The sequence below is a fragment of the Bufo gargarizans genome, chromosome 4, assembly GCF_014858855.1.
Source record: "Bufo gargarizans isolate SCDJY-AF-19 chromosome 4, ASM1485885v1, whole genome shotgun sequence".
NCBI lineage: Eukaryota > Metazoa > Chordata > Amphibia > Anura > Bufonidae > Bufo > Bufo gargarizans.
In genome coordinates this window covers 262,535,830-262,548,690 of record NC_058083.1, presented here as the reverse complement: position 1 = coordinate 262,548,690, position 12,861 = coordinate 262,535,830, and the positions used below count along the sequence as shown (strand labels likewise).

The following is a 12,861-nucleotide window of genomic DNA, read 5'->3' as shown; positions in this document are numbered from 1 at the left end:
TATTCAAGCTATAGCTCATTATTTAAAGGGAACCTGTCACTGGGATTTTGCGTATAGAGCTGAGGACATGGGTTGCTAGATGGCCACTAGCACATTCGCAATACCCAGTCCCTAAAGCTCTGTGTGCTTTTATTGTGTAAAAAAACTATTTGATAAATATGCAAATTAACCTGAGATGAGTCCTGTATGTGAGATGAGTCAGGGACAGGACTCATCTCAGGTTAATTTGCATACGTATCAAATAGTTTTTTTTACACAATAAAAGCACACAGAGCTATGGGGACTGGGTATTGTGGATGTGCTAGCGGCCATCTAGCAACCCATGTCCTCAGCTCTATACACAAAATCCTGGTGACAGGTTCCCTTTAAATATGCAAATATATGTGTTGGATCATTTTATTATACAATATGTATAGTTTCACATGAATGGGGTGATACTTGTAATGGTTTTTGTTGGTATAGGAGGTTTTTTCTTTCATGTATTTTACTATTTATTATTTTCTTTTAACTTTTTTTTTATATTTTTCTGCTACAAAAATACCATTGGGAGACACTGTCTTTTTTTTGGACATTTTCATTTTTTTCCTTTTATTTGTATTTTATTTATTTTGTATCTTAATTTTTTTTTTCTCCTCACTTTTTATTTATTTATAAAATATATTTTGCCACATAATATAACAATTATATTTTGCACTTTTCCTTTTTATAGTTTTCTTTTACTTGTATGTTATTTATTTATTTTATATCTTTTTGCAAAAATTTTTCTTTTATTTTTTTTTCATATATTTTTGCACCACTGTATGGCCCCCAAGAGGTCTTTAAAAGACCTCTGTGGGACACTGATTTTCTTTTTTCTTTTTTGCACTTTTATTTCCCTTTTATTTTGTATTTTTTTGTACAGTATATTTTCTTCCAATAGACAGCTATACAGCCAGATGGCTGTCCATGGACAGTCACACACCCTCAGCGCTGCTCTGCGGAACCCTTTTTCTTGCCTGGTATTGTGCAGGCAAATTGGACATCTCTTACCAATTCCACTTCTCACTTGCTCTGCTGCAACACTTCAGATGTCCATGCTCATACAGACTCTGCTCTGGTAAATTTGTCTCCTGATCATCATTACCATGGTGACTGCCTCACTTTACACAACTGGTCTGCAGCCTGTGATCCTGGGCCTTGTCTATGGCTCAGGCTTCAGCACATCCCTGGCATAGGACAGTGCTCCACTTCCAACACTCCTGCACCACTTTGTCATCTCTGAGTCTCGTATACTTTTGCTAGTCTTTAAACTGCTGCATCCCTCTTCTGGCGCACCCCTAGCAGAGAATACACATGACATCCCAGCATGGCTGTTCCATATTCTGCAGGAAACACTCTTCTGGTTCTGTTATCTGGATGAAGAAACAAGTGCTCTTCATCTGCTGTAGAAAAGCATAGCGCTCACTCATCTTCAGCTGAGAGATGAGTGCCTTAACATGCGGTATGCACTGCACTCTGCCCAATATGCCATTATCAGGTGCTTATGAGGGGATGCCTACTGTCCTTCAAATTTGGTGACATACTGGATATGCCACTGCTTATCACTACAAGGGGGCTGGCAATTTTTCCACTGAGCTCCCTCCATGAAGCTGAGCATAAGTCCAATCAATGGTGCTACATCTAGTGGCCAAACTGTGGCATTGCATCCAGGCCATCATTATCTTCCAGCGACAGAGCAGTGTAGCATTGTAACAGCAACTCAGCTTTAGACCCGGCGATCACGTGATCGCCGAGTCTAAACTGCACATCACGCCTCTCACCTGTGTGAGGAGAAGGCAGAAGCGCTGATACACTGCTTCTGTCTTCTCCTTGGGTCTCATGCTGTCGCTGACAGCCGGGAACCCGTCCTGCTCCTGCTACAGTGCGGGAGCAGGAGCTGTAATCCTGCAATTGTGTGGCGCTACCGGCAGAAACACAGCTGATCAGGGGCCGCAAACCATGGCTCTGGGGGCCGCAGGTTGTGCACCCCTGCTATATATTCTTGTTTTAGAATATTATGAATATTCAAAAAAACTAATATATTTGATATAGTGCTATGACTCATTGGCCTTCAAGCAAGAAGCAGGGAGGAATCACGTTTTTACTCGGCAATTAAAAATTTGCCTTACGAAAATTCGCATTATGGAAATTTGCATATTACGCGATCATTACCTTGCTGATTTTTCAAGTAAAGAAAATTGTAGACTATTCGACGAATATTCTCCAACATATTCGAGAAATATTGCGAATTCAAATATGACCCCTGTGGCTCATCACTACTGATCGCACGTCCCTATCAACTTTCGATCTTCTTTTCTGAGCCTACCATGTTGATCATGGTTAGCGGCGAATCAGAGTTCCACCAGGAGAGGGAGCGTGAGAAAGAGATACCACATCCAAGGGAGGTCAATGGATGAAATTAAATGTTGATCGAGTGGAAAAGTGGGACAAATTATTGAAGCCGAAGCTTACAAGTAAAGAAGGTTGCACGCATCAATTAACCCCTTAAGGACTCAGCCCTATTTCACCTTTTTTTGCAAATCTGACCAGTGTCAATTTAAATGCTGATAACTTTAAAACAATTTGACTTATCCAGGCCATTCTGAGATTGTTTTTTCGTCACATATTGTACTTTATGACACTGGTAAAATGTAGTCAAAAAAATTCATTTTTATTTATAAAAAAATACCAAATTTATCAATTTTTTTTTTAAATTGCAAAGTTTCAATTTCTCTACTTCTATAATACATAGTAATACCTCCAAAAATAGTTATTACTTTACATTCCCCATATGTCTACTTCATGTTTGGATCATTTTGGGAATTATATTTTATTTTTTGGGGATGTTACAAGGCGTAGAAGTTTAGAAGCAAATCTTGAAATTTTTCAGAAATTTTTAAAAACCCAATTTTTAGGGACCAGTTCAGGTCTGAAGTCACTTTGCAAGGCTTACATAATAGAAACCACCCAAAAATGACCCCATTCTATAAACTTCACCCCTCAAGGTATTGTATTCAAAACTGATTTTACAAACGTTCTTAACTCTTTAGGTGTTCCACAAGAATTAATGGAAAATAGAGATACAATTTCAAAATTTAACTTTTTTGGCAGATTTTCCATTTTAATAAGTTTTTTTTATTAAATATTTCTTTATTTCAATTTTATAAAAACATATGTATCTATACACAAGTCACAAAAATTCAACAATGAGAAAATCCATATTACAAATTAATAAATATTATTATAACTTTTTCCTATTTTCCCCCCTTTTTTTTATTTTTCCCTCCCTTTGTCTTACCTCTATTCCCCACCCACCACCCCCAGGGAGAGGGAAAGGGAGGTGAGAAAAGCAAACAAAAAAAAAAAAAATTCCAAGCCCTAATATATCAATTTTTTTGCACATGTCATACTATCTTAGCTATTTCTTTCCAATATCTAAACAATCTAGGGCATCTCCAGAAACAGTGTATTAGGTCTGCTTTCTCTCCCCTGCATTTTGGGCACTTATCTGAGGCTCTTACACCCATTCTCTTTAACATCCAAGGGGATCGATGTAATCTATGCACTATTAAAAACTGTGATATCTTATGTGAACCCCTGTCCGACACCATAACATAACTTCTAAGGGCATCTTTCCATTTCTCTTCCGTAAAAGATTGTAATACTTTTTCCCATTTTTCTCCGGCAAGTATTGTAATCTGTTTTATTTTTACCTTCATGAAAATCCTGTATCTTTTTGCAGTTGTTCCTTTTTTCCCTCTCCATTGGTGAATTTGTATAATCAATCTGATTGTTCCTTTTTATATTTGTCTACCTGTACCACTGTCCTCAACGCATCCTTTAGCTGGAAGTATTTATAGGAATCCTTTTGGGGGATCCCAAACTCCCTAACCAGTGTACTGAAGTCCTTCAGTTTATCTTCCTCGAATATCTGGCCTAGATACTTCATCCCCTCTCTTTCCCAATCCATATAAGTCCTAATCGTTTGCAATTCCTTTAAATTAAAATTTTTCCAAATAGGTGTATAGTGCAAAAAAACATTATTCTCCATTTTTTTTTTACTTCCACCCATATGTACTCTAGTGAATCCAATATTCTATTTGCTATATTCTTTTTCCCTAGTGTGCCTGATTCCAATACCTCTAAGTAGTTCCATTCCTCTCTCCAACCCAATTTATTTAATTCCTGCCTTCCCACTAATCCATTCAAATTACCTTTTATCTGACTATATTGTGTTACTAAGTAGAAGAAAAAAACTGTTTGGGACAGCTAATCCACCCTCTCCTACTGGGAGCTGAAGCACTTCTTTTTTTATCCTAGGGATAGCACCTTTCCAAATGAAATCCCCCATTATGCTATCAAGTAACCTAAAAATCTTCTGCGGTAATCTCAATGGGGCATTTTGTAGAACATAAAGTATTTTTGGGAGGAGAACCATTTTTATTAAATTTACCCGCCCCTTAATTGACATCGGTAATCTTTTCCAAATGTGTATTTTGGTTCTAAGTTCTTTTATTATGGGGGGTACATTTAGCTTTTCATAATCTTCTATGCTTCCAGAGATTTGTATACCTAAATATTTAAAACTCTCGTGTTTTTCAAGCACGTGTACCCTTACATCTTCCTCCGACTGGACATCTCCTAATATCATCATATAAGATTTCCCCCAGTTAATATTTAAACCAGAAAAAAAAATATATATCTATTATATCTATTGCTCTATTAAACTGATCCCCAGTGTTGTGCATAAATAATAAAATATAATCTGCGTACATTAATAATTTTTCGTCTCCTCCCGCATATTGAAAGCCTTTAAACTCCCTGTCATTTCTTATTATACTTGCCAGGGGCTCGATCGCAATAGCATCCCTGCTTAATGCCCCGATGTAGGGCAAGAGGCAGGGACAAGCTCCCGTCCACCATCAGCCTAGCCCTCGGGTGGGAATATATAAGCTGAACCCATCTTATAAATCCCTCCCCTATAACAACCCTTTTCAGAACTGCCCACAAATACTCCCATTCAATACAATCAAATGCCTTTTGAGCATCTAGTGAAAGTATAGCTTTCTCACCTGTTTTTATTCTGTTAGCCTCAACATTAAGGAATAACCTTCTTATATTTGAATATATTGTTCTGCCGGATATAAAACCAGTCTGATCTTCGTGGATTCTAACTTTGATCACTTTAGAAAGCCTGTCTGCCAGAACCTTTGCCAGAATTTGAAAGTCCGTATTTAACAAAGATATTGGTCTATATGACCCGGGGTCTAATTGTTCTTTACCCTTTTTTGGAATTAGTGTTGTAATTGCCTCTTTCATAGAATCTGGTAAATCCACTATTTTTTGAGCCTCACACAATGTTGTTTTTAGTTCTGGGAGAATGTTTTATATATTTCAAAGGAAAGGCCATCGCACCCTGGTGTTTTTTCGGGTTTCACTTTACCCAAAGCCTCGTTTATTTCTACCTCGATATTTATTTTTCTATATATTCCTTTTGGGCCTGAGATATCTGTCTCAAAGCAATCTGGTCTAAATATAGATCCAAATCTTGTTTTGAGTATTGTACCCTAGAGTTATAAAGTTCCAGGAAATATTCCAGAAAAACCTTTTTAATTCCTTCAGGGGAACTAGTGATTTTATCCATTATATCTCTAATCGCCCCTATCCAGGATTTCCCTCTTAGATTTTTTACTATATTTGCTAAAATTTTACTGACCTTTTCTCCCTCTGAGGCTAACCGGATCCCTTGAAAGAGCAATTTTTTCCTACTTCTATCTAGCTGATGTATTTTTTATTTTTCCTGTTCTTCCTCCCATACTTGCCTATTATATTCGGTGGGGTGCATTATACATGCTATTCTCGCTTCTTCTAAAAAAATTTCCAGTGCTTTACCTCTTTCTTTGGTACTTTTCTTCCAGTAGTTCACCCTTTTAAACAGCAGTCCTCTTAAATATGCCTTGGCAGTATCCCAAACAATTAATCTGCTAGCGGAATTATTATTCTCCTGGAAAAAGATTTTTAACTCCTCCATTATACTCTCTTTATCTGGAATCAACGATAGCCAGTGCGAGTTGAACTTGAACAGTGGCAAAATATTCTTTCTGTTCAAATCCAATTCCACTACCACTGCACTATGATCTGATAAAGCCATAGGAAGATACTTTATCTTAACCCTATTTTGAGACATTAGATTTTAGTTTCCCAAGGCCATGTCTATCCTTGACCAGGTTTGATGTGATTTAGAGTAGCAGGAGTACATGGTTTCTTCCGGGTTCTGAAAACACCAAACATCAATCCAATTGAATTCCTGGGCTAGTTTAAACAAATTAAAATTTTTTGTTCTTCCCCCTCTGCTAGACTTTCTGTCCCTGAGTGGATCCATTACCGTGTTGTAATCTCCTATCGCAATCATTATACACTCTTGTCTATACACTATAAATCTATGCATTTAATACAAGACATCTAGCTTATATGGTGGTGGAATATATATGTTTGCGATTACCATTTTAACCCCTTCTATATTGCATTGTAAGAAGAGGTATCTGCCACAGCCGTCGGCCTCACATGTAACACACTCAAATTTGATCTTATTATGTATCAAAATTGAGAGCCTTCTAGAATAGGTAGTATATACCGAATGGTACCCTTCCACTATCCATCTCTTCTCTAACCACCTTAGAGATTCCTTGTCTAGGTGTGTCTCTTGGAGGCAGACGACAGCCGGCAAGAACCTCCTCATCCACTCAAGGATAGCATGTCTCTTTACTCTCTCTCGTAAACCTCTCACGTTCAACAAATGAATCCTAACCATCTAGCAGAGAGGGAGGAAGAAAAAAAACAAACACAAAAACACAAAACCACGTCCCTTCCCTTCTCCCTCTTCCCATAAGTACCCCACCCACCCTAAGTAGCCCCCCCTTCTGCTAACCAGCAGTCGGGGGCGAATCCATAACTTAGCATATTAGCTCCCTATCCCCTCCGCGACCCCCCACCTCAAAAGCAGATCCCGTCTGCCCACTCTCTAACCTCTGCCGGCGTCTGAAAAAAACAGTCCTTCCTTTATATTCCACCCTTAATTTTGCCGGAAAAAGTAGACTATATTTTAAACCTGCCTCCCTTAATCTCTTTTTAACCGTTATAAACTCTTTTCTCCGGGCATTAGGGTCAGCTGAATAATCTGGAAAAAGTCTTATCTTTTCACAATGTATCTGGTATTTTTCAGAGGTTCTAGCATCAGATAGTATTATATCACGATCCTTAGCAAGTAAACATTTTACCAATATCTGTCTGGGATAATCCCCTGGGACCCGCCTTTATGTGGGGTCCCTATGTGCTCTTTCAATGGCAAACAATGGGGACAGAGTGCCCTCCTTACAATTCTCCTTTATCCATCCCTCCATAAATTCCATACAATTATCCCCCTCTGCCCGTTCTGGGATCCCCACACATCTTATATTGGCTCTTCTTGATCCATCTTCTTGGTTTATTAATTTTTGTTCCATCTTGCTATTCGTCTGTTTTAGAAGTACAACCTCCTTCTCTAAATTCTGAACAGAATATTCCAGAGCGGGAATCCTTTTTTCCATCTCATGCAATCGTTGCCTTCATTTCTCCATCTCATCCCGCATTACACTGACATCAGTTTGCACTGCCCCGATCTGTGTCACTATATTACCCATTACGTTTTCTATCCTCGAAAATATGTCCTTCACCATTCCTGCATCCATCTCTGTAGATAACACCAGAGGTCCTTGCACTCCCACCCCACCCATAGACCCATTTTCTCACCTTCCTTCCCCTTTCTCGCCCTCCCTCCCTCTCCTTCCGTGTTACCAAAATATAATTATCATGGAAAACATTAAATCTATAGAGATATGGTACCACTGAAATTTGCAATATACTGAACTATTGCAAGAATCAATCAGTTCAACATAAATGTACATTTCAACTCAGCCAAAAAGAAAAAAAGGAAGAAGTTTGTTAATGACCAAAAAACAGTTAATGTTACAAGGGGAGAGGAAAAAAAAAAAAAAGGAACACAAAGTCTCTGGATAATAAACGTTTTCCTATTATCCAGAGAGGTCGAACGTGGTAAATCAGAGAGGATGGTGTCCACCTTTCCACAGAAAAGGAAATGGAGACGTCACGGATATTCGTCAAAACAAATGTCCACTTATACTATTAAATACGAGGGTGAAGCTGGGTAAATATGAGAATGAATTAGTCCCTGTTTAATCCGGGAGAATTTGTAGGTGTTAGAAAGATTAGAGATTAGTCCTATAGAAGAACTTCCTAGTCAAAGTCAAACTAAGAGTATCAATAGGGGTATAAATAAAACAGCTGCTATGCACTGTGGTAGACAACCGGCTGAGTATATTCACTCCCCCCCTTTTTTTTTTTTTACTTTCTTTCCCCCCCCCCCTCTGTTTTACTTCCCTTACTTGTTACTTTCTTCTTCTTCCTCCAACAATAGTAAGGACGCTCAACCCCTCAATTTTACACTGCAACCTCCATCCTCCGCTCTCCGCACTCCAGTTTCCAGCCCCTCTATATTCGCTCCTACCCCCCTCTCTCTCCACACCGTCCTTTCTTTCTTTCTTTCTTTCTTCACCCCTTTTTAAGATATCTCTGGCACTGTTTGTTACACAGTGGGGGGCAACCGTACAGATTCAAAAAGGCAAAAACGATAGGGTCACTCCATAGGGAGAGGGGGCAGACAATCCAACAGATATTAAACAAAACACTGCGATCTCCATCTTTCGCCCCCGATTCACATACACAGTCCTGGCCGATCTAGCTCCGTTAGCTCCTCTGATAAGGGTCCTCTCCGCTCCTCCGATTCTCACCACCAACTGCTTCAGTGACTCACCACCCGAACAGCGGCGTCTCCGTCAGGCAGCTCCTGGCGGAGGCAGGCAGAGATCAGAACCCGGGCATCGGCGTCTCAAGCGACATCCCACAGCAGGCTCAGCGAGCGGGCGATCCGGGCTGCCAGCGTGCAGGGGGATGGGGGGCAGAGCCTAGCGTCACATGTCAGACGCTCCTATGCATTACCTTGCCATTTTTCAAGTAAAGAAAATTGTAGAAAATTCTAATATTCTCCAACATATTAGCAAATTATTGCAAATTCGAATATGACCCCTGCGGCTCATCACTACTGATCGCACGTCCCTATCAACTTTTGATCTTCTTTTCTGAGCCTACCATGTTGATCACAGTTAGTGGCGAATCAGAGTTCCACCAGGAGAGGGAGCGTGAGAAAGAGATACCACATCCAAGGGAGGTCAATGGATGAAATTAAATGTTGATCGAGCGGAAAAGTGGGACAAATTATTGAAGCCGAAGCTTACAAGTACCTTCACCTTAAGGACTTGGCCATTTTTTGCAAATCTGACCAGTGTCAATTTGAGTGCTGATAACTTTAAAACGCTTTGACTTATCCAGGCCATTCTGAGATTGTTTTTTCGTCACATATTGTACTTTATGACACTGGTAAAATCTAGTCAAAACAAATCATTTTTATTTATAAAAAAAATACCAAATTTATCAAAAATTCCTCTACTTCTATAATACATAGTAATATCTCCAAAAATAGTTATTACTTTACATTCCCCATATGTCTACTGCATGTTTGGATCATTTTGGGAATGATATTTTATTTTTTGGGGATGTTACAAGGCTTGGAAGTTTAGAAGCAAATCTTGAAATTTTTCAGAAATTTTCAAAAAAACTATTTTTAGGGACCAGTTCAGGTCTGAAGTCACTTTGCAAGGGTTACATAATAGAAACCACCCAAAAATGACCCCATTCTATAAACTTCACCCCTCAAGGTATTCAAAACAGATTTTACAAACGTTGTTAACCCTTTAGGTGTTCCACAAGAATTATTGGAAAATAGAGATACAATTTCAAAATTTCACTTTTTGGCAGATTTTCCATTTTAATATTTTTTTTTTGCCAAATTAAACTCAATATCTATGGCCCTGATTCTGTAGTTTACAGAAACACCCCATATGCGGTCGTAAACTGCTGTACCGGCACACGGCAGGGCGCAGAAGGAAAGGAACGGCATATGGTTTTTGGAAGGCAGATTTTACTGGACAGTTTTTTTTTTTAACACCATGTCCCATTTGAAACCCCCTGATGCACCCCTAGAGTAGAAACTCCAAAAAAGTGACCCCATTTTAGAAACTACGGGATAGGGTGGCAGTATTGTTTGTACTAGTTTAGGGTACATATGAATTTTGGTTGCTCTATATTACACTTTTTGTGAGGCAAGGTAACAAGAAATAGCTGTTTTGGCACAGTTTTAATTTTTTGTTATTTGCAACATTCATCTGACAGGTTAGATCATGTGATATTTTTATAGACCAGGTTGTCACGGATGTGGCGATACCTAATATGTATACTTTTTTATTTATTTATGTAAGTTTTACACAATGATTTCATTTTTGAAGCAAAAATAATCATGTTTTAGTGTTTCCATAGTCTGAGAGCCATAATTTGTTCAGTTTTTGGGAGATTTTCTTTGGTAGGGTATGATTTTTGCAGGATGAGATGACGGTTTTATTGCACTATTTTGGGGTGCGTGTAAGTTTTTGATCGCTTGCTATTACATTTTTTGTGATGTAAGGTGACAATTTTTTTTTATTTAGCACAGTTTTGTTTTTTTCAGATTACAAGAGACATTTATTTCGATGTGATCATAGGATGTTACTTCGCTTTCTGGCTCTGTGCTTGAGCTTTCAGCACTTTCACAACAATCTTCTGCTCCTCGATGAGGAATGCCCGCTTAATTCTGTCACGAACACATTTTGCGCACATAGAGCCGCCATAAGCTCTGCTGACGTGCTTCTTAGTCTTTGACAGTCTCATGAGCACTTTGGGTCTAACTGCTCGGATACCACGGAGTCTTCTAGGGCAGATGCCACATGCCGATTTAGGGGCTTTGCCAACCTTCTTTCTGTACAGGTAAACTATTCTGTTTCCTGGTGTTCGGGACAGACGGGTTTTGTTGGAGGCTGTGTTGTAGGACCGCCTACGACGGTATGTCAGGTGCTCAACCATTCTTTATATCTGGTGCCGCCGTCACCGGAAGAGCCACAGTTTTTATTTGAAATTTTTGCGGTGTTCATCTGAGGGGTTAGGTGATGTGATATTTTTATAGAGCCGGTCGATACGGATGCGGCGATACCTAATATGTATACTTTTTTATTTTATTTATGTAAGTTTTACACAATAATATCATTTTTTACACAGCAAAAAAATCATGAATCTGGCCTACTTGGAGTCAGCCAAGCGTCTGAACCCGAGACAGGCCAGATGGTCTTTGTTCTTTTCAAGGTTTAATTTTGTTGTCACGTTCCGCCCTGGGGTTAAGAATGTGAAGGCGGATGCCCTGTCACGTTGTTTTCCGGGAGGGGGGAATTTTGAACACCTGGGTCCCATTTTGGCTGAAGGAGTAGTGGTCTCTGCTCTTTATCCTGAATTGGAGGCAGAGGTTCTGGCAGCCCAGGCAGAGGCTCCTGATCTTTGTCCTTCTGGGAGGTTGTTTGTGCCTCTCGCTTTAAGACACAAGGTTTTTAAGGAGCACCATGATACTGTCCTTGCTGGGCACCCGGGGGGGGGGTAGAGCCACAGTGGATCTCATTGCTCGGAGATTCTGGTGGCTGGCGCTTCGTAAGCCGGTTGAGAGTTTTGTGGCAGCCTGCGAGACCTGCGCTCGTGCCAAAGTCCCTCATTCACGGCCATCAGGTCCTCTCCTCCCGTTACCCATTCCTTCCCATCCTTGGATACATCTGTCCATGGACTTCATTACGGACCTGCCTCAGTCCTCTGGGAAGACTGTGATTCTGGTGGTGGTGGACCGTTTTAGCAAAAATCCTTTTCCTGGGTTGCCCAATGCTAAGACACTGGCGCAGGCATTTATTGATCACATTGTCAAATTACATGGTATTCCTTCAGACATAGTCTCTGATAGGGGCACGCAGTTTGTTTCCAGATTCTGGAAGGCTTTCTGTTCTCGCTTGGGGGATCGGTTGTCATTCTCTTCTGCTTTCCACACGCAGTCGAATGGCCAGACAGAGCGCGTCAATCAGAATCTGGAGACATATCTGCGCTGTTTTGTGGCGGAGAATCAGGAGGATTGGTGTTCTTTTTTGTCCTTTGCTGAGTTTGCTTTAAATAACCGTCGTCAGGAGTCCTCTGATAAGTCACCATTTTTTGGTGCATATGGGTTTCATCCGCAGTTTGGGACATTCTCTGGAGAGAAGTCTTCTGTTTTACCTGATGAGGAGAGATTTTCTCGTCTTTGTCATCTATTTGGCAAAAGATTCAAGATAATCTAAAGAGCATGAGTGAGAGATATAAGTGTGTGGCGGATAAGAGACATGTGCCTGGTCCGGACCTGAATGTTGGTGATCTGGTGTGGTTTGTCTACTAAGAATATCAAATTGAAGGTTCCCTCCTGGAAGTTGGGTCCTAAGTTTATTGGGCCTTACAAAATCTTGTCCGTCATCAATCCTGTTGCCTACCGTCTTGATCTTCCTCAGACTTTGAAGATCCATAATGTTTTCATAAGTCCCTATTAAAACCTTATGTCCAACCCATTGTACCCTCCTCTTTGCCTCCTCCTCCGATTGTGGTTGATGGTAAGCTTAAATTTCAGGTCTCTAGGATTGTGGATTCTCGTATTGTCTGTAGTTCTCTCCAGTACCTCATTCATTGGGAGGGATATGGTCCTGGGGATAGGATGTGGGTGCCAGTGACGGACATTAAGGCCACTCGTCTCATCAGGGCTTTCCATAGGTCCCATCCTGAGAAGGTGGGCTCTGAGTGTCCGGA

The 12,861-nt window shown here is 40.1% G+C and overlaps 1 protein-coding gene across 1 annotated transcript; it reads right to left on the bottom strand.

Annotated features, from left to right (window-relative positions):
- Window positions 1-10,696: 10,696 nt before the first annotated feature.
- Window positions 10,697-11,114, bottom strand: LOC122935927 (60S ribosomal protein L34-like). The gene has a single exon (XM_044291875.1). The coding sequence runs from the start codon at window positions 11,083-11,085 to the stop codon at window positions 10,732-10,734; it is 354 nt and encodes a 117-aa protein (XP_044147810.1). The 5' UTR covers window positions 11,086-11,114; the 3' UTR covers window positions 10,697-10,731.
- Window positions 11,115-12,861: the final 1,747 nt, after the last annotated feature.

Coding starts and splice junctions, on each gene's coding strand:
- LOC122935927 (XM_044291875.1), bottom strand. CDS start 11,085: ATGGTTGAGCACCTGACATACCGTCGTAGGCGGTCCTACAACACAGCC.